The 22,127-nt window shown below is 47.8% G+C and overlaps 1 protein-coding gene across 1 annotated transcript in view; it reads right to left on the reverse strand.

The window, feature by feature from the left end:
* Positions 1-1,459: 1,459 nt before the first annotated feature.
* Positions 1,460-22,127, reverse strand: part of FLII (FLII actin remodeling protein) — a 31,627-nt gene continuing 10,959 nt past the window's right edge. The window contains exons 4-30 of the mRNA XM_088464798.1: positions 20,194-20,274; positions 18,774-18,859; positions 17,925-18,086; positions 17,739-17,842; positions 17,344-17,519; positions 15,344-15,501; positions 14,435-14,519; positions 13,969-14,122; positions 12,433-12,566; positions 11,812-12,024; positions 10,144-10,323; positions 9,969-10,051; positions 9,227-9,301; positions 9,057-9,140; positions 8,191-8,362; positions 7,769-7,873; positions 7,229-7,420; positions 6,950-7,138; positions 6,650-6,789; positions 6,233-6,470; positions 5,956-6,110; positions 5,031-5,091; positions 4,790-4,918; positions 4,532-4,638; positions 3,682-3,787; positions 3,542-3,607; positions 1,460-3,224 (exon numbers count right to left, since the gene is read on the reverse strand). Coding sequence (XP_088320924.1) covers positions 3,090-3,224; positions 3,542-3,607; positions 3,682-3,787; positions 4,532-4,638; positions 4,790-4,918; positions 5,031-5,091; positions 5,956-6,110; positions 6,233-6,470; positions 6,650-6,789; positions 6,950-7,138; positions 7,229-7,420; positions 7,769-7,873; positions 8,191-8,362; positions 9,057-9,140; positions 9,227-9,301; positions 9,969-10,051; positions 10,144-10,323; positions 11,812-12,024; positions 12,433-12,566; positions 13,969-14,122; positions 14,435-14,519; positions 15,344-15,501; positions 17,344-17,519; positions 17,739-17,842; positions 17,925-18,086; positions 18,774-18,859; positions 20,194-20,274 — 3,570 coding nt within the window. The 3' untranslated portion in view covers positions 1,460-3,089. The remainder of the gene's footprint in view (positions 3,225-3,541; positions 3,608-3,681; positions 3,788-4,531; positions 4,639-4,789; positions 4,919-5,030; positions 5,092-5,955; positions 6,111-6,232; positions 6,471-6,649; positions 6,790-6,949; positions 7,139-7,228; positions 7,421-7,768; positions 7,874-8,190; positions 8,363-9,056; positions 9,141-9,226; positions 9,302-9,968; positions 10,052-10,143; positions 10,324-11,811; positions 12,025-12,432; positions 12,567-13,968; positions 14,123-14,434; positions 14,520-15,343; positions 15,502-17,343; positions 17,520-17,738; positions 17,843-17,924; positions 18,087-18,773; positions 18,860-20,193; positions 20,275-22,127) is intronic.

A 22,127-nucleotide genomic window follows, 5' to 3' on the forward strand; every position in this document is an offset into this window, starting at 1 on the left:
CATGCTAATTATGCACACTCAGAGAACGGCGTTTTGACGCTCTGACGCACCTGCGTTCGCACAACCACTCCTGTTTTCCTAGACCTTCCCCTGTTACCACCCACAAACGGCACCGTCTGTCACTCAAAGTAGTGCTGTCTGGGGGCTACGAGCATTAATTTTCTGATCACGCAGACTGGTTTGCGCAGGTGTATTTTGCAGCATACGCAGATGGGCGACAATCGCGGCTTAGTGAGCGGGTATGAATCAGGTCCTGTGTACTTGGACAATGTTGCAATGCAAAGGGTGCAAATAATTGATTTTTTTTTTGCATGTGGGGTAAACACTGGCTGCGTTTAGATGTAGCCCACAAATGCTGGACAGCTTTATTTTTACACTGCAATTTAAATTTCAGTTTGGACACACCCCTCCCAAATCTACATCTCTCGGCACATTTTACATCCCCCCCCTTGCAGTGCAGCATTGTTTTATCAAAATGCAGTTATTTTCTATTCAGTATGTTAAGCCAGGTACACCTGTGGATCTTTTAAAATGTGTCAGTGAGTAATGAGTACACCTGTGCAGCTGCTGGACGACCTGGAAATTGTAAACTGTGTGGGGGGAGGACTCACCCGGTGGGGGGAGGACTCACCCGGTGAGTGCGGCCGCACCAGTGATATCACGGGACACCATCATCCTCTTTCACCTCTGGATTGCCAGTGTCAGAGCACGGGGTTGATTGAAGACATCGACGGGTAAGCCTCACACGCGGGACGCCGCGGCTACACAGGCACACCCCCCATCAGCCTATTTCACAGCAATACCATTTAGGAACGTATGGGTTACATACGGAGAGGCACCTACTAATTAAGGTCTCCTCACATCCCTACCCACAGCGGGGTGACAATTATCGGGATTCATAGGAGGTGACAGATACAGAATATCCACAAGGGTACACCCCTGATCCCATTTTTTATCCTTATCATTTGATGATTATACATTACTACAGGGTGACGTAGTAAAATACGGAAGGTTACCCCCTCAAAGGGCACACCTATTACCCATATCTCATTGCCGGACTGTTTTGTTATAGAGGAGACGTAGTTTGTTCTTGAGGGACACTACGGGTAGAGACACCCTAAAGGAGTCTCTAATTTCCCCAATAACCATCTACATTCAGAACTTTTACAAGTACTATAGACAATATAACATTGTGTCTCCCAATAAGTTAGATTATAAATAAATATATACAGTTCTTTTTCTTTTTTCACTACTTTAACACATTCTATTCTCTATAGATAGGTGAGCGCATAATACAACACTTTTCTTATATATACTATTTTTGGAGATAGGACGTCTCCAGTATTAAGCTGCTCCCTTACTACCTATGTATACGTTCCTCTGAGCGCTGTTCACAAAATATATCTATATATGTAATGTATTAGGTGAAGAAGACAGAATGGACGTCATCACACGGGTATAAAAGTGAAGTGCAAATTTATTAAAATATATAAAGCTCATACAGTTAGTGCGGATCCCCTCCCACGGGTGCAGATGTATCTGCTTCCCTCCTGAACTGTTACAAGTGATCAGTGAGCAGCTGGTCCCCCGGTGAGTGTCTCTTGCTATAGTGCAGCACCATACAAGCAAGTTATGGAAAGAGCACCGTGCCTATAAATACCGGTCACCTGGCCAGATCCCATAGGTCACACAACTCTATGGTCTTCTCCTGGAAGCTCGGGGAAAATAAATGCTATGTGCTTCCACCAGCTGGACAGTCTACTGCTAGACACTCTCGTCTCCTTCAGGATAAGGAACCAATCTCTTTACCTCACTAACAGCTGTAGAATACCTCTCGGTCACTGTGGAATCACTTTGCCATCTTATATAGGGAACACGCTAGAAGTAAGGCCCAGTTGGATAACCGTTGATCAGGTGCTCCCACATGACAAGCACCTGTACCGCAGAAATCCCATGTTATGTTCTGCAATGTATCTACATCATGGGGTACAGACCTTACTACAGAATGTTTAGACACTAATTATCCTTTACTCTCATCACTTGCCATAATTAGACACTAAGGGCGACATTCAATTGTTTTTGCGGCCCGGATCTCCCTTCTAAAGTGACGGGAGATCACGGGGCGCTATTTTATTGTTACTGCTTTTCGCGCTGATCGCTCCCAAAGTGGTCAGGTTTAGCCACATAAATCGGCTTCCCACGACCACAGTGCTGGGCGCGATCGCGAAAAGTGCCGTTTGGGAGCCCAAACAGGTCACTTTTTTCGCCCCCCATTTCAGCTCGCACCCCTCCGGGGCTGCGAGCTGAAGTGGAGCACTGGCAGCTGATCGTGCCCGACAGGAACGACAATTGAATAGCTAAGTCGGGTGCGAAGGGGGCTGGAAACAATTGAATTGCGCCCTAAGCATGGGAAGAAAATCCCAGCTCCAAGACCACATAAGTGTGCTATACAAGCATGTTAATGAGTGTCTACTCCCTATCCACAGCACGGGCAGACAGTTTTAGGCATCAACCAATTTTACAGAGACTGCAGCCTCTAAAGTCACTAGGAACATCACTGAGACACCAACCTATCAAGTCACTAGGAAGTAGTGACATCACTGACAAGACAACCTATCTAGCTGATAGGAAGCAGTGACATTGTTGAGAAAGCCTCTATACCTGCACCTAGCAACCAGCGACATCATTACTTTAGTGAACTAATAGGCAGCAATCCAGCCTACTGGTTCTAATGCAGCCTCCTCTTCGGGAGCACAGGGGTGGGGAGTGGTGATGGTGCAGTGGAACCAGCTGGAGGTTACAGTTTAGGAAGTGTCACCTTTTTCTTGCTTCCCCCTTAAGTGTGCAACCCCCCCCCCCCCTTTCCTCTCAATATTAACCCTTAACACTGCAGAAACAGTGCAATAGAAGACACTAAGCGAGCAGGAGTGCAGTCACTGCGGCCGTCTCTCAATGTTGTACAGCAGATAAAATCTCGTCTGTTCGTCATGAAGAATTAAATATATTAACATCCTCTGTGTGAGCGCTACATCGCGCCTAAAGGGTAAGCAGCCAGCGTGCCCCGGGTACGAGATCTCGGAGGTGCGGGCCTAAGCCGGGGGCTTGCGGAAGGCTCCCCATCCGTGGAAGCAGCGGGTGAAGGCGTGGGGTTCATTCCCCTTCCGCACCAGGCGCAGTTTGCGCGGGTGCTGACTGTCCTTGGCTCTCATGTGCTGGATATAAACCTACAGAGAGAAGAACAATAAAATGTTATTTCTATACACACACCTACAGTCTCCCTAATCAGATTATGAAGCGCCAGCTTCTGTAGTACTAGAAGTTTCAGCATGCCCTCCCGGCCAATGCCTGCTCTAGCACTTATGCCCAAGCACTGAGTATTTAATAAGCTATAAAAAGTTTTTTATATTAAAAAAAAAATAAAAAAATAAACTTAATAGTTTTGGGTGGTAAGGTGGTATTCTCCTCTACAGGAGTACCAGCAAAAATGGAATCGGGCCGGGTGAGGGATACGACACAGCGGGCAGAGGGAGTCCCTGCTTACCTGGCATGCCTTCAAGCTCAGCTTAATCTCCACCTGGCTGGTCTGAGTCCCCACCCACATGTACACCTGGAAGGGAGGAGACGGTTAGAGCCCATCTTCTGTACCTGGCTCACAACCACTTACCCTCTATGGGCACTCACCTCCTGGCCGTTGTCTAGAAGCATAATATCGTCATCAGCGAGGTCGTCCTGGCAGAAGTCCGAGCACTTTTCCGACACAGAGAAGTAGCCCTTCTCATTGGAGCACCTAGAGGAACAGAAACAAATAAAAGCATAGGACATGATCCATTATCACAGATAAAGATATTACAGGGCCGGACCTGTCTGCCCGGCAAAGGGGAAACGATTTACACAATATTTGTTCCTCTAACCCCGACTACAGAACGATTCGCTATACTGAAGCACCTTCTGCCGCTGGTCGTGTCCATGTATACACTGAGGCTTGCATTTGGTAATGAACCTACTGCGCTTATATCAGCTGGTAACTTTCCTTTGCAAAAACGCCAGGTCCAGCGCAGTGAAACGCAGGACCAAGCGCCACTTCCTCTTTTGAATAAGCCCCGTGGATTTGTACTGGTCCTTTATTATCTGGAGGCCTCCTGCTCATTCCTGATACCAGACATGAAGAGTCCGGACAAGCTCTGGCCTACGCATGCCAACAGCTTCAGCAGCAGCTGTGAATATTAATGCCAACTGTATTGGCCAAATGCGGGTTCCCCTGCGGTGCCCCATATACAGCGCAGGTTAGTGGAGCCCAGAATGGCATTATATGGCACTGCCACCCAATGTAAACAGCTTGAGCGCGGTCTGAAGACCAGAATTGTCCTGGGAATTGTAGTTCCACAACCGTTAGATGCACAGACAGGCTAAGCTTGCGCCTAGCGCTCTTTATCACATATAAAGTTATCTAGTGTTGCTCCCCCGTCTCTAGTACAGATTATAGGACCTAGGTCACAGCAGGATTAATGCCCCGTGTTTTGCTGCCCCTCACCTGAACAGACGAGAATACTTCATATACTCTGCGTCCTCATCATAGGGCTTGTGGCCCCCGATGCCCACCCAGAAGAAGTTCTCCGGCTCCTCCCCTTCATTAATCACCTGATAATCAGAAAGCGTCAGGACGTGCAGAGACAGACAGAGCAAAGTGTAACTGATGTATCAATGTGATCAACAACCCCGACATTCCGACTGGCTTAGCAATGGTACCCCTGCAGTCACCAGAGATAGCCGCCCCCCCCCCCCCCCGCACCTGTTTACTGTAGGTGTCATCGAACATGTGGTTCATAATCTCTTCCGATAGTTTGGCCTCATCGGGGTCAGCCGCTCTTCCTACCCAGGTGTACACGATTCCCTGATTATCAATACTCTCAAACGGGACCTGGAAAGGGTCAAGGGGGAGCAGCTGATGAGAATGGGTAATAAACTATACTGTAATAATGATCCTGGGGTTTCGGCCGCAGCGCAGGCCATGGCCGCCGCTCACTACTCACCTTCAGGATGTAGCAGAACTCTGAATTCAACAAGCTGCAGTCTGTGTTGATCTGGATACACCTGTGAATGGGAGGAGAGAAGGTTTTCCCCAATCAGTAACGTCCCACTGGTGTGATAGAAAGTAGCTAATATCACACAGAGGGGTGGTCTCTGTACATAGCCCTGAATGTCCAGCTCAGGAAGACGGACTTGCTGATATCCCATCTATCTGCACAGTCTGTAGGTATCCCAGCCATAATACACCTGAATTACTAGACACACGGTACCCAGGTGCCACTGTAACACCTCCAATGTACCTGGTACATAGCTTTATCTGTATAAATACCACGTCAACCCTACTTGTACAAAGTTACCAGATACAAGGTCTCCCAATGCCTAGCAACAATGCTTGGCACAGTGGCCCTGATTCAGAGCCGGACGCTCTGACAGAGCGCTCGTTCTGAATCAGGGCCGGGCTATTTTTTTTTTTAAGAAAGGCCTCCTGGCCGCTCGCATAGCTGTGGGTGACCACCCACAGCTATAGCGAGCGGCCAGGAAGATGGTCGCCATGGTCAAGACCATGGCGACCATCGGGCTTGCGACGAGACCCTTGTGGTAGGGTCTCACTGCCGCAAGCCCCAGAGAGATTTCAGCTCTAACAGAGCCGAAATCTCTCCCACTGACATCACTCGTGATGTCAGTGGGGCCACCCCCAAAACGTAGGCGTTCACATGGGAACGCCTCCGTTTGGGCAGCCACTCCCCCGGCCCGCCCACCAAAGGGGGCGTGTTATCATTCAACAACGACAGCATGCCCCCTTTGGTACGAGACCCGGAGCGACGGATTGCCCGGCTCCATCGTGTGCATGCGCTCTGGGCCACCATCGACCGGGTCTGAATCAGGCCCAGAGCTCCTACTAGTATATATACACATCACATTGCCCACCTGGTGCACAGTGAACTTCCGTTGGTTCTCACGTGGTACAAGCTCGGCTGGAGCCCCACGTCCCTCATCTTCCTTTTCCCTTTGTGGATGATGAACTTTCTCTTAAAATGAGAGAGGAACTTGGCATTTTCCTGTTGTTGTGTCATCCTGACCACCTACAAGAGTGGAAGACACAGTGGTCTGAGATTTCGCAAAGCAGCATGGGAAATGTAGTCCTTTTGCCTGCCCAGCGCTGTGGATATCAAGACCCTGAGTGTACATATATAAAATAGCTCACCTCAAGCTTTCCCGGGAACAGGCTCTCAAACTTCTTCTGCAGACTGAAGGTGAAGGTGAGCCAGCCCATGTTGGAGGCTTCCCTGCCCTGCCAGAAATACACCACACACTGGAAGTCCTCTTCTGGCTGCTTCTCATCCTCCTCGTCTTCCTCTTCCTCCTCATCGTCTTCATTGACCTTCCTTTTCTTTCTATGCTGCTGCTCCTCCTCGTCATCATGTTCTATCGGCACCCAGTACCTGAAGGAACAACTCGATATTACTGCCCGTGCACTGGTGTAAGCCCCATCACCACCTGTGGTAGAAAGATGGACCTCCGAGTAGATACCATATGCCGATTTTAACTGTACTATTCAATTCGGTATGGAATGTACATGCAGAAGACAGAGGGTAGTAAAGATACATTGGATACTAGTTACCTGCACAGAAATACATAGCAATCCTCTGTGTGAAAGTGGCCAAACTCCTCTTCTGGAAGACGGGCAAACTTCTTCCCCTCCAGTACGAATCCCTCCATCCCATCCAGGTCTTCGTTCCACTCCTCGGTGAGCTGCTCAGCCTGCCGGTGAAACGTAAGCAACACAAGTTCACTAGACTGAGCCTTACTTACCGTAATACATATAAACCTGAATAGACACAACGAGGGATTAGAATCTCTCTTTAAACACAAGAAAATACCCCAAGATGTCAACAATAACTATTGTGCTGGCTGGGTCTACCTCGGAGGCCAGCATTGGTGGCTGTCGTGGGAGGAAGAGTGCGGTGAGGTCGGCTTTGATCTGGTCCTTCTTCTCTGCATCTTTCTTCACTTTGCCCACCAGCCCACCTGTCTGCACCACGCTCTCTGCGTTCCTAGTGTAGTCCACCTTCAGGACGTCATCCCAGTTCCTAAACTTGGACTTGAATACCTAGTAACATAAAGCCAGAGTTTTACAGACTGCTCAGACTAGCGCAATCTGGAATTACTGGCACCAGTCTGGAACAGTTGGCAATCATACCTGGCACTCTGTGCCCTCCAGGTTCCGGATGACCATGGCATGTTTCGGTCTGTGCAGCATTCCACACAGTTCCTGTCCCAGCTTCAGGGCCGCTGCTCGAACCAAGCGGGAGGACTTCCGTCCAATCCAGATGAAGACGTCGGTGTGGCAGTCCAGAATGTACACTGACTTCGTGTCCAGAAGACTTTGTAGCTGGAGAACATGATACAAGATGGTGTTTATAGAACGCTTCCTTTGCTACTGGGTCAACACTCCCATTCCACTGCCAAACAACATATATTATTATCACAGCACTGAGGTCATGAGCTCAATCACGGCCCAGCTCTGCGGTCAGGTCAGACTGCCTATCAAACGGCATTAAGTTCGTCCCACACGTCAATGACACTCTCGTCCGTGTACACAATCAAACAAGCTGTATCTTCTGTGTTCATTTTTTTTTTGCCTCAACAACGGACAAGAGAAAGTAAGATTGAAGAATCCCTGCAGCTGCTTAACACAAGAAATCGTATATTACTGCAACAATCCACAGGAGGTTCTCACCAGCCTCATCTCAGGCATAAGGTCTATCTTTGGTCTCTTCTTGTGTTCCACACAAATCTTGTAGTTAACCTGTGGTAGCTCCAGATAGCCCAGACCCAGCCCGACCTACAGGAGAAAAAAAAGAGATCAGGTGATTCCGATATGGGACAAACTGCTCAAATGGCAAAGCATAGCATGTCAGTTATTCATACTCTTTGATCCCTAGCCAATCACTGCAGATCATAACTGCTACCTAGAAGACTGCAAGCCAATCAGACAGATATGAATGTCTGCCTTGCCCATTCTGATGGAAGACAAGAGACTCTCCACCCATCTGAAGAGGTCTTTCCATGAATGGCACGATAGCTTACATACTGGACAGATTGGTTAAGTATAAATACAGCAGTTGTTTTCAATAGTGGCTTTTCTTGCTCTTAACATACTTTATATAATTTAGGGCGTGGTGGTTGGAAGTCATCAGGGACACACGGTTTGATCTCATCCGGCTGTCCTCCCAATACCTCCCAGAATTCGGGGGTCTCCTGCTCCTCTGTAAGCAATGTGATTTCAGCCTTCCCTTTCCTCTCATTCTTGTTAATCTTCTCAGCAAAGAGTCTGAAAAAGGGATCGGTGTGAGAAGGGGTCAAGCCCGGAACTGATGCTTTGTGTCTCGTTCACACTGTTCTCCAGTTATAAACATGAAATAACCCAGGACACACAAAGAACCTGACTGAGCAGCCTTTAGCCACAGCACAGCTGAGTGCACCATAGCTAAACTATCTTATTAAAAGGTATTGCTTAAAAGCAACACTACTAAAACATTTTTATTGTGGACAAAGCGCCTGATTCAGAGATGGACGCAGATCGCACAGCCGCGGCTTCCTTGTACGCAGAGGCTACGCTATTATATGCTTCTGGGACGCTGCCCGCCGCCGCCCCAAATGCCAGTAACATGTGGATGATGATGCAGCTTTTGGGGCTCTGGGAGCGTCATCGCAGCCCCAGGCCCGCGCAGTGCAGATCTAGAAACATCGGAGATGTACTTACATATCAGGGTTTATGTACATCTCTGAATCGGTCTTAAAGACTCACTTTATTACTGGTGCTATAGCGCCATCTTGTGGCAAGAACCAAACCTACAATCAATAAACATCAGATTACACTTTCCAGCACAATAAATTATGTGCACTGTTAACAGATTAAGGGAAAAGGGAACTTATCTATCAAGTAAATGAGCGTGAAGACCCCAATTCCTCTGGCACACCCTGGACAACCCCCTCTTTCCCATGAGTATGGTGGGAGCGGTTACCTGGCTTTGGTAGTGTTACTCAATGTGGCCCGCGATCCTCTCCAGATATAAATTTCCAGCCCATGGTCCAGGAGATACACGTACCTGAAACACACCATCACAACTCAATGAGATCCCATTTGCAACAGTGCAAAAGGTTCCCAAAATCAGAACGAGATAGAGGCACAAACCGAGGATCCAGAGAGGAGCCCTTCAGCGGCATAGGCTCCAGGCGGATATTCTTCTTGCCATAGATCCGGTACAGCCTGAGTGGAAGAAAGTACATACACGAGTTGATGACAGGTGCACAAGGGAACCACGCTGCCACCTGGTCAGCAGGTGGTTATAGCTGAAATTATTCTGTGTCATTAACCCCTCCCCCTTACATGCACCCGAGATGGACCAATACATCGATTTTAGCAACTACCATTCTAGGATGCTATGAGAGGCATGGATAGGATCAGTAGTTCGGAGGGAATGCTGATCCCTGTAGTGCCATATTGCAGGGATCCTGGGGTTTCTCCAGGTGAGTTGTCCCCCAATTGAGAATACATAAATGTATGAACCAAAGAGTGCTATCATCATGTAGTGTAGGACCATCGGAGCAAAGACGCCTTGCCGTGGCTGGCGGCTTATCATATATCTGCAAATGTGTGTAACGGAGATTACTATTTTTACATCTAGGATGTAGGTGTCTTTTGCTGGTCCTTTGTGGTGTGCTGGGGGAAAGAGGCTGTTTTTTCTAGCGCTGTGTCATGAAGCAGGGAAATAAGTCACACACACATATAAAAGCACAAATCGCGCTTTACATCACGGATATGCAGCGTGTAGTTTCCGTCCGTTTTACCACTAAATTTCTGGAAAACTTCTCTAACCAATCGACGTGAAAGACACAGAGCTGGGGAGAAGCCGTAAGCTCTCTACTGCCCTCACCTGGTGATGTACTGCGAATCCTCCACTGTATAAAACCCACTGGCAGAACCTCCTTCTATGTAGGAAATCTCATTGTCAAATACCTGAAGGAAGAGCACAATAGTCCTGGTAAGGTAATATAACATATATTACACTACTGAAAGGACAGGACATCCAATGTCTAATCCCGCCTCACCTGACTGAACTCCTCGCTCTCGTCTCCCATCTCCTCCCGGATGGAGCGGCACTCGGCGCCCAGGTAGTTTCGCAGATTGACGGCATGAATGGCCGAGCAAGCCTTCTTATCCAGTGTGGCCTCCTGCCCGATCCAGTAATAGATCTCCCAGTGTAGACCGCCGTTGTCGTCCATGGAGGTCTGCGGCGGAGATCCAGGATGATAAACAATTCTCATTCTATTTATCACCTCACTCTGCTGCTTTAACAAAGCTATTCCCACAGTGGGCTGAAGTGGCGTTGAGAACTTTTCTAAATTAAAACGACTGTAGCGCAGTGTCTCCAACACAATCTATAGGTAGTAATATATTGAAGACTGTAATAATATATAGCGCCATCTGCTGGCAGGACTCAGAATGATCGAAGGCAAGGCTCATCTATGCCCAGGGTCAGATATCGTCGGAGAATGGACAATGGCTAAGGCACCGGAGGGGCGTCACTAACGGTGGGAGTTCTAGATCCTTATCTCTATGCTAGTTTGGGGGGAGAGGCTGCAATTTACACCAACTAATTATCACATCTGATCAGAGTTTTGTTTTACAAAGGTTAATCTGGCAAAATCCCAATATTATCCAGCATCGTGTCTCACAGGACAGCTTAGTGCATAAGAAATGGTGATAACTAAATGATGAGTTGGGAGGGGCTTTTAATCCCTCAGGGCCACGATATTAGAAATGACTGCACAAATTACTGGTATATCTGTTCCTAAACTATCCTTTGTTATTGTAGTGTTCATTCTAGCACCCTGTACATGTCACTACCCGTGCAGTTCCTCTTTCCTGCCTGGGGTGTCACTCTCTGCTCTGTTGCTTCTAGCACACTCTGTTCTGTATCTCAGCAGTTTGTTGCATCAGCTGAGTGTGCTAGAAGCACCAGAGCAAAGAGTTGTGATCGATGCAGGGTGCTAGAATGAACACTATTAATTTTGTGGACAATTTGGTAAATTCATCAGACACAAATGTTAAAGAGTAGAAGACTGAAGCCTCCATGCCCTCTAAAAAGTCAGTACATAACCGGACCTGGTGATTTTTCATCAATAGAAGACCTTTCCAGGGAACTAACGCATTCCGCCGCTGCTTACCACAAATGCATGGAACCCCTGATTTCATTTCAACAATTCTCGTCTTAAATCTGTTATTTAAACTGATACGAATTAGGGATGTCCCATCGGTTATCCTCGGTCTCACCCCTATGCCCTTTTCCCAGTCCCACCACTTTGCCCTACATGTAAACAGTACAAAGCAGGGAAGTGTTACAGGTGTGAATCTCCCATGTGGCGGCTGAACAGCGCCCTCTTGTGGCCGACGAAGAATGGTTCTCATGCATCATTCGTCGTACATGTTGAACTAGCATAAAGTAATAAGTATACTGTTACTGCTATAATAATGATAGTACCCAGGTTACCGTATACAATCCCTTCCAAATAAAGAGGTCAGTCTGCAAATACAGGTACCGCTCATCAATAGTGTATATCTAACCAATAACTATATTATGCCTTTATTGGAAAGACAGTCCTTCTTTTAATCACAGGACTCGCACACAAGCCAGTCTACCTGGTGTGCAAGCAGTTAAGTAACATGACACTCTACCACCATTACCCTGGCACGAGCACTGAGAATGAGCCCCTCACCTTCAGCACAATGTAACAATCCGCCTCATAAAACTTCCCATGGAAAGCCTCGTCCGTCAAGATGGGGATAAAGTTCTCTATCTGCCAGACGGTGACTCCCGGGATCTGCCCCACGTCCTCCACAAAGAACTCGGAATAATCCAGATGAGGCTTCTCCAGTCCCTGGTCCCAGCGTCGGGTCTTCAGGTCGGTGTACTTCATTTCCCCGTTCTCCTGTGGGTAGAGGGGGGAAGGAACGCATTGATGGGGGGAGGGAGAAGCTGTGACCTCAGATGACGCAAGTTGTCCAGAGACTAACACATCAACGTTCCTGAACAACTCATTTATGACAGTAGCCACAAGGATCCTGGATGCTGACTCTGTATGATCTGGCCACTAATTGGGCTACAATAACAGTCTATAATCTACATAAATATATGAGTGTACATCTTTATAGGCACCGTGCAAGATACCATGTGATGTATCCAACACTGACAACACATTAACACGATCCCTCGGTTCCTCCCCTCCATATGTCGGAGCACTGGGGGTGGAGGGTATGCCAGACTGAACCATTAGGATTATTGCACTGTCCCCATACTTCTTGTCATTTAAGCCGATTTGCTGTATTTCCAGCCTCACCTGTATCTTCTTGTTCTTCTCCTCTGCCACATCCGACATTCCCTTCAGCACCTGCTTGGCCTGGTCGTCCTGCGCAGAGTCCTTCCGCCGCCGCAGACGCATCTTCCTGGCGGAGGAGTCCTTTGGGGTACTGCCTGGTGAGAGACAAGACAACCAGGTGACATGGCGCATTTTCACATGTAGCCCTGGCCCCTCCCATGACTCAGGTGTGCAGCTAACAAGCCACACCCACTTAGGTCACATGATATTTGGAATATGACCCTTGAAAGAATTTGTAATGGTCATTAAAGGTTGCGTCAAGGTATATGGAGGATCTGCTCTTACTGGCTTCTTTACCCCCTTTAAAAGGTGGATCTATAAGATGTCAAAAAGATCATGATTGGTATTTGTGTCCTCCCATAATTATATTATCTATATCCTCAGTCTTTTTTACTATCCCACCTTATTGCTGCTGCCCATAACACTGTACAACAAATGAAAACTTTAAATTTGTTTCCTTTCTAAAAATAGTCATACATTACTAATAGTCATACATTACTAATTTGAGGTCAAGAAAAACTAAAATGATTTCAGGATGTTATTACTAGCTCTTAATTTTCTGAGCTACACTACTTGCACTATACTGTATGTACATTAGTAATATAGTCATAGTGAAAAGCTATTTTCAAATAATCTGATATTTTCTTGATAGAAAATAAATAACAGTTGTTTTAATTCAATCAATCACAAATAAGAACACAAAACGAAACAAACATACAGCATAGGAAAGTACTATGTAATATAGTTGCCTATTCATGGGGGTGCTTTCTCTTTGCTTGTCGCTTGTACTCCTCTTCTGGGGCATCTCTTGTCACTGTCCAGCAGTAGTGATCACCTACCCTGATATCTTTGTTCCATTGCTGAAATGTCTTGGTGGAATCGCTCACTATGCTTGTCACTCAGTGCACCACAGTTATCTTCTGTGGGTAATCCCGTGAATCGCATATATTTGAATAGGGGAGGGGACAAAAAACTGATTCATTTAATTGGGTCATTAGGCCCCGCCCCCTCTGCGCGGAACGCAGATTGCTGGTAAGATTCTCTCCATTCTGCCCACTTCACTAGGAATACCCCTACATCGTCATAAATGGGCTGTATCCCGGAACTCAGAGCTAACAGAGTTTTAAATGTCAAAGTAACTATTTTCACATCAGAAACATTTTCATTGTTGTGCAGTGTAAGCAGAGCAGCAGACAGACTCAGCAGGCATTCTAATGGATTAAACAAATGAATCCTGTCACAGTAGGTTTGGGGAGACGAGCGAAAATCAAATATAAAAAGTTTATTACAATGTTATCACTTTGCTAACAGATCCTTTACCTACAACAAATCAACTGAGGGGGTTACACTGATTATATAACTTTGGCTTTTAGAGGACATTTAAATACTGATAGAAACTATAATTATGTATAATTATTTAAAATTGAATGTGAACAAATGAATATAAAATATTTGTTACATTTTTGAAAGAGAAAGCGCACCACGCGTTCCACCTACCCCCTGCGGCGGCTGCAGCAGCGACGGTGGCCGGAGATGCTCCCGCCAAACGTAACTGGTTCTGCAGGGAGAAATCGATGTTGTAGTACTCGGACGTGCGGTCGGCTGGTTTCGGGGGCATCACCAGGTTGGGGTTTTCTCTGACATCCAGGATCTGAAATGAAAACGATTTATTATAAAACAATGAAATCCACAAAGATTACATATCAGAGAAAGGATACAAGGTGCAAACATTTATATTTTACTTTCAGTTAAAAATCTGCAGTAACTGAGATCGTCCTCAAGGTGGCACTGCAGCCAAACTAATTAAGGAAGTTAACACAAAGTTCCTCAGTCTGGGGAATGGGGAGGAGGTATGTCATATGAGCAGGGAATAATCCAGTTACTGGTTGTACCTATGTATGTATTGCATGTCAGAGATATAATGAAGCATATTTTTTCCCAGTGTGTGAATGAGGTCACCCACCTCTAAATCCGGCAGGAAGTGGACAGCCTCAGGCACTGTAACCAGACGATTTTTATTTAGAACAAGTTTCCGTAATTTGATGGATCTGGAAATGAGAAACATTAGGATATTGGTGCCATTTGGGGAGCTGACCAAGAAAAACCCTCTATCCTCCGCATCTTTCTAGATGGGTATAGATCACCAGTGACGTGCGGAGAGGTCAGTGGCACACATGGAGATGGGTCTGAGCGCTGGGAGCCTGTCTCACCCCCTACTCACTGTAACTATCCCCTCACTACACTAAGCTTCAGTGTCCATTGTTTCTCCTACCTGCATCACAGTCTTCTCTTGCTGCTGCTGACTGAGCTCCGGTCTCTAAACACTGCAGTGCACTTCCTGGTCACTTGACATCCAAGTTGTCCATCAGTGCTCAAGGTACGCCCCCATACTCAGAGGCATGCCTCTATTAGCTCTCTTTCTGTGCAGTTTACTGCTCGTGGTGTGACCCCCGCCCCCAGCTCTGCAAGCAGTGTCTGACCATACAGAAGTGAGGCTGAGCTGTTGCTGCCTCATCTCTCGTCTCCCTGCAGTCCCAGGGAGCTCCACAAAGCTGGTGAGTGTTAACTATAAAAATGACTACAATAAACAAAGAAGATGTTTATAAGTTATAAATATCTTCTTTGAATTATTCTAATAATTTTTATATAAAATCTCAGGAGTATTGTCCCTGTAGATCACCTACCCAATGCCACCAAGATGGGCCCTGTCACTTAGCCATTGCCTCCTGGGCAGGCCCAGTCACCTGTCAATCTGCCGCCCCTGGATGGGTCCGGTCACCTACATACCCATCATGAGAGGAAAACTTCTATACCCTCCGAGATCCTCAGGCGTACCCGTCACGTGCCCACCCCTCCCGGCGGGCCCCATTACCTGCACAGACTCTCCGGGATCAGCTCCAGGTTATTGTTAGAAGCCATGAACTCCTCCAGGCTGCTGAGTTTGCCGATTCCTGACGGGATCCCATCAAAGTCCAGCTTGTTGGAGTTTAAATAGAGTTTCTTCAGCTTGGAGAGCTTGCAGATGGCAGACTGGGAGCACAGAGGCAGAGAATGAGCACACTGTATAGATCACCATACACCAGCAGGCGCTTCCTTCCCTATACGGTCTCTCTTTATTCAAAGCAGAAGAGACCTTAACTCAAACAGCTCTCCCCTTGCCCACAGATCCAATGCAAACTGGGTCTATTAGTAGCGATGACAATTAGATTAGGTCCAGGTCAGCAGGGATCTATTAGTAATGCCTTACATTGGATAGCCTATTTAAATTGGGCCTTCCCAATGGGATATGCAGCATCACAGGGATTTCCTGTGACAACGCAGAAACCCTCCCGTGCATTTCTTATTTGTATGTGTTCATATTTGTATCTGCCGCAGGGCCAGGGATCAGTAAGGATCCTAGATCCGTCGCCACGTGCTCGAAGTAAGAGGCCGTCATGGCGGAGCTTATACCGCGTAATCACCTCGATAACATTTAAAAATGTAAATTTGAAATATGCCAACTTCATATAGGACTACCCTAGATGCCATTTCACATGAAGGGGTTAAATTATGTCATCCTCCTCCTACTAAATTCTGGGCCTGATTCAGACCCGGTCGCAAGCGCTGTGCGCTCGCAACCAGGTCGATTGTGGGCCAGTGCGCATAAGCACGACGGAGCTGGCTCCTTCGTGCGCATGCACGAGACCCGGATAGCGACGGGCAATCCGTCGCTCCGGGTCTCGCACCAAAGGGGGCGTGCTGTCGATGTTGAGTGACAGCACGCCCCCTTTGGTGGGCAGGCCAGGGGGTTGGCTGCCCAGACGGAGGTGTTCCCATGAGAACGCCTACATATAGGGGCGGCCCCACTGACATCACAAGTGATGTCAGTGGGAGAGCTTTCGGCTCTGTTTAAGCCGAAAGCTCTTTGGGGCTTGCAGCCACGAGACCCTACCACAAGGGTCTCGTCACAAGCCCAATGGTCACCATCGCGACCATCATCATGGCCGCTCACAATAGCTGTGGGTGGAGGCCGCTCCATTAAAAAAAAAAAAAAAGAAGACGCCCTGATTCAGAGCGAGCGCTCTGTCAGAGCGTCCGGCTCTGAATCAGGGCCTCTGTGTATGTGTGTCCTCATATACTGTGGTTCTAGGCGCGCCAAATAACCCTTCTTGCGACTTAGCCGTGGCAAGCGTCCTCTTATTCGCACAGGTAAAAGCTACAAAACTAGATTGCTAGTGTCCCCGGAGCACTGGGACTCGTGGTACTTGTACATCTGTGTGCTTCTAAAGTCACACATCGGTGTAAAAAGGGTTCCGATATGACCAGCCACGGCTATTCCTTCCGCCACCATCCCTTATGCCGAATCTGCGGCTATGTACATGGGTAAACCAGTTCCTCTACGACAAAATTGACCACCTAGCGTTGCTGGAACCCTGTGAGCGGCTTTGTATGAAGATATGCTAAGACGGAGCATTTAGTGAAATGTTCGCTACGCTACCCGTGTCGGAGTGTCGCAGTCGCGCCAGGCATCTCGCGCCGTATGGCGTAAAGACACTCAGGATATGAGGACAGATTTGTACATCGATATTCACATAGGGTAGTAAGACATTGTCATTCTAAAGCAAATAATGATGCGAGTATAACTTCCAGTCATTATAAGGATCGGAGGTACTCAAAAGCCCTTCCTACTACTCCCACTAGCCACCCGAGAAATAGATTCCTCCATTAAAAGCCATTCAAATGATGATCTGTATTTTTTCGCACATAGGAGACACAATAAGTCACAGTACCAGCAGTATACAGTGTAACACACCGTCTATACACACCTACACACCAACACGCATTACACAAAGCATCATTCTGGAGAGGACATGAGGGTGGGTAATTACGTACGGGGAGAGACGTTAGCTGGTTGCGGGCCAGGTTGAGGGTCTCCAGCTGAATCCACTGGTCGATGCACAGGGAGAGCTCAGAGATTTGGTTGCTGCTGAGGTTTAGGCGTTTCAAGTTGGCGAGCGTGTACAGGCACTCCGGCACCCGAGTCAGGTCATTCATGGACAGGTCCACGTCTGTCGGAGAGGAGATACAAAGTCATGACAACTAGTCATAAGTGCGTGGGCGCGACTGTCAGACAAGCCTGCTGGGAATCGCGCCAAAACTGCTGCGCTCGTCTTTACGCATTCGCTCTAGAAGCGGCCTCTCTGCGAGCGGTTTCAGCTTCCCCGTACAAGTCTTGTTCTGCTGCATTACAATTATACGTCCCACCTGCATGGCTGCCGGGGGCTTACCTGCTAGATTGTTCAGGCCTTCCAGGGACGTGGGTAGATTGCTCTGCATGCGCTGCGTGTTTCTCAGGTGCAGGGTCTGCAGGGCTACCATGGCAGGAAGCTGCCTGTATAAGGGACAGACACAGCGGTCACAGGACGCTCCATCTAGGTCACTGGTCTAAGTTACCTTCCACCCCGGAGTCTGACCTGAGCTGGGCGTGCATCAGGGGGTTATTGTTCAGGATGAGGGTCTGCAGGTGCACCAGTCGCCGCATCTGTGGGGGGAGACTGTCCAGCTTGTTGTCACTCAGGTCCAGGTACAGCAGGTCTGTCAGGTTAATAAACAGCTGGTTCGGAATGTTGTCAATGCTGGGGAATAAAAACAAATGTACACACATTAGTACTCCCATTGCTTGGATGTCCCATCCTGTGTAAACCTTGTAAGGAACAGAAGCAAGAAGACCTCAGGTCCATCACATAATCACTAAAACCTATATAAATACAAGGAGTTACAGCCAATCAGGGGTAGGTACATTGTATTCTCTGCTACACCGCCCATGTAAGAGAAGACCAGTGAGAAGCCTAGCACACTAACACCGCAACGTCACTCTGCCCCATCACTAATTACACCCGCGGCACTCCGCCTCCAATCACACCCGCGGCACTCCGCCTCCAATCACACCCGCGGCACTCCGCCTCCAATCACACCCGCGGCACTCCGCCTCCAATCACACCCGCGGCACTCCGCCTCCAATCACACCCGCGGCACTCCGCCTCCAATCACACCCGCGGCACTCCGCCTCCAATCACACCCGCGGCACTCCGCCTCCAATCACACCCGCGGCACTCCGCCTCCAATCACACCCGCGGCACTCCGCCTCCAATCACACCCGCGGCACTCCGCCTCCAATCACACCCGCGGCACTCCGCCTCCAATCACACCCGCGGCACTCCGCCTCCGGCACTAATTACACCCACAGCACTCCCACACCCGTACAGCATCATTAGTGGAACCACCACGTGACCTCGTGAATTATACAACCGTTGAGGCCTCACCTGTTGTGGCTGAGATTGAGCACCAGCATGTTCTTCCCATTTTCCAGCTCCCGGGGGCACTCGCTCAGCTGGTTGTAGCTGAGGTCCTACAAGGGGAACACAACAGACTCATTTCATTCTTCTAATAAACTAAGGGGGATGTAACATCTCCCCCTAAATAAGTAAAGTGGATGATTTTATCCAAGCAGCTCTGTATATCAGACAGAGACAGTGGAAGGAAAGAGGGACAGGGTGATTTATATCTAAAATACTGTAGGCTTGTGGTTCCATGTGATTATTTTACACGGAACTCTTAACTACTGAGGCAGCTCTATCTCCCACTACGTCTGACGTACAATAGGGAGGACGTTACACGCAGTACAAAGGGAAAGAAGTTGTGGAACAGTATTTAGGAGGAGATAACAGAACAAAGATCCTTTGTACATACCCACCACCAAATTATAACTCAACTGCTAGCGGGAAAGCTGTGTGTATAGGATGTTTGTTGGTTATGTACTCCAGCTATAATATAACACATTATACACTGCTGACATCCTTTCTCCATATTTCATTGGGTAACTTTATAATGAGACCTATAAATGTCACGTTTATATAGGAGGCGTAGGTGCTGGCCGCTGCGCCGTAGCTCACACACCTCAGTCAGGGCCCCGCAGACATGCAGAGAGGCCTATTCAGCAGAGGGGATGGGGATGATATCCTGCCGGCTACTGACGCCGGAAGCCCGATCATGAGAGAACCCGACAGGGGCACGCAAGTACACTAACCCTACCCCTCCCCCAGTGGTGCCTAACCCCCCCCCCTCCCCGCAGACTAACCCTAACCCTCCCCGGGGAAGGAGGGGTCCCTAACCCTTAAGACCCCCAAGGGTGCCTAAACCTAACCCCCCCCCCCCCTCCTCCCCCAACCCCAGCCCCCAGGGATAAGACGGCCTGGCATATGTTTGTTTGGGAAGCAGTCTGTCGAGAATCCGGCGACGGGATCTAGACGGGCATCAGGATTCCGGCGCCTATCTTTAGTCCAGAGTCAGGATTTAGACGCCAGGATTTAGACAGACGGCCTCCCGGACGTCTGTATTTCAACTACATACCCAGCAGGGAGATATGCTTGGTAGGAATTGAGACTCAGAGAGCCATGCTGGAGCTGGAGCAGATGCAGAGTGAGGGGGAGACTAAAGCAGCCCGGAGACCGCGCAGCATATTGAGGTGATTGCAGGACCCCTAACGCACTGAGGGGATAATGTAGTCCGTGGGGGTTTTGTTGAGAGTCTGTGATGAAGGGATAAGACTGAGGGTGTAATGAGATTACTGTGTGGAAATGGTAGTGTTGCCCATAGCAACCAGACCATGCTGAGCTTCAGACAGGCACACGCCAATGTGCACACGGGTACAACGCTGGAGAAGGACCGCACACCAGTACATACCAGCACCGACAGGTCATCCAGCTGGAAGATGTCATCGGGTATCCCAGAATTCTTCAGACTGTTGGCCCGAGCTACTATAGCCTGGGAACAATGAGGGGACAGATCAGATGAACATCTGCATTATGGATAATATAGGGATAATCATACATGAGCCATGTATATAAGCAGCGTTGTGTAAATGTCATATCACTGCATTAGTCAGCACATGACAACCAGTGTTCTCCCAAGAAAATTTTTGCAACCGGGTGGCATCAAGAAGTAGCCGGGTGGGGGCCTTCACAATAATAAAATGTTTTGAGCCCTGACATTATAATGATTGACACTTGAAATAACATTTTATATATTAATTCTCCTCTTATTATTAGAGGACCAGACGCCGGATTATGAAAAAGCTGCAAAGTCTGTAGGATCTGGTCCTTTTTAAAACAGCCCCCAGATACTGTCCCCACTTGCAGGCTCCCAAGGTGCCGGGTGGTGCACCCACAAAAAACAGCCTGGGGAGAACACCGAGAACAGTGTTGGTGTAAATGTTTGTGATTATGGAGAAGGGGAGAATATATATATATATATAAATAATGCACCTTGTAAGCCAGGACGGGCATCCGGCTGCATTATACCCAGGGACTAACTGTCACCATCATGGTCTGTGATTTACTGTCAGGTTCTGACTTTATACAGATTTTCCAGTTTAGAATAATCACCCAAGCCTAAATAGTCCCCCACTCCTTCCCCCTCCCGTAGTTTGATTGGGTGCCAGGATCACGACACACTTCCCAAAAATAGATTTGAGACTCTCCTGCTCTAAAGGCCTTTGGTGGAGGAATTTACATCCTCCAGGATTATTATCTGTAAGAACACTTATTTATGTAGTGACAGTGTACTTGCTCTTGATTTGATTCTTCAAACTCCATTAAATCAGGTAACATTACCTTTTCAGCTTTGGTTTTTGGTTTTCTGTACTTTGGTTTGTTAGCTGCCATGTACGGTATTGTACCACAGCATTTCAGGACTTTACGGTAAATTTTGACCAGGGAAAACAGGCACTCTGAAAACACCGGTCCACAGAGAGGCCACTATATAGGGCATTGGGAATAGTAACCTCAACTAAGCTCTACACGTTAGGGACTCTGCTCATAAAAATAAAAAAATAGGGTTAATGAAATTATTGGTGATCGCTGCACCACTATTATTACTATACACTGCAGCCCACGGGTAAGGACGTCACCCGCCATGTTGTTTTGCCAAAAGGCCAGGGTGCATTCTGCCCTTTTGAAAACTGGCTGGGCGCTGTGCGCCTGCTAAAACAGCCTAGCGGGAATGCTAAGAATATGCCTCTTTGTTCAAGTATCAACATGTAGGGAAGATTGTGCTGCGCCTATAGGATACTTTTACTTACTCCCATAAGAAAGGTTTCCAAATGTCCATACTTTAAAGAGTCATAAAGGCCTACAGTACATTATGCTTGACGCCAACCATTAAGATACTAGCAGCTCATTCATCCTCTGTGACAGCATGCAGCGTACAGCCCGACCAAAGCATCTTTCTATAAAATCCCATAAGCCATGAAATAACAGGCATTAGGGTGTCTCTGGCTTTGCTGCTTCCGCAGTGTGTGACACTGTATAACAGGGGTATTCATGGGTACATTTCGGATTAGACCGAACTTTGATGGGTTCAACGGCTTTATTCTCACAGAGACCAAAATCGGGACGTGCGGCAGACTTTTTATCCTGATTTTCTAGTCTGCCATTAAGCTGAACCAAGTCGGTACCGACCAACTGTCCCGCTTATGTCTCCGTGGGAGAGCGAGGCTTAATACATTGAGTTGATACCTAAACCAGTTTACCTCCATTCCTCCTCTTAATACGGAAGTCTAGGACCCCTTTCAGACTGATGATTCGGGAAATACACGGGTCTATTAACCCATGAATATC

The sequence above is a fragment of the Taudactylus pleione genome, unplaced genomic scaffold (genome assembly GCF_031769625.1).
Source record: "Taudactylus pleione unplaced genomic scaffold, aTauple2 ptg000061l, whole genome shotgun sequence".
Classification (NCBI taxonomy): Eukaryota; Metazoa; Chordata; class Amphibia; order Anura; family Myobatrachidae; genus Taudactylus; species Taudactylus pleione.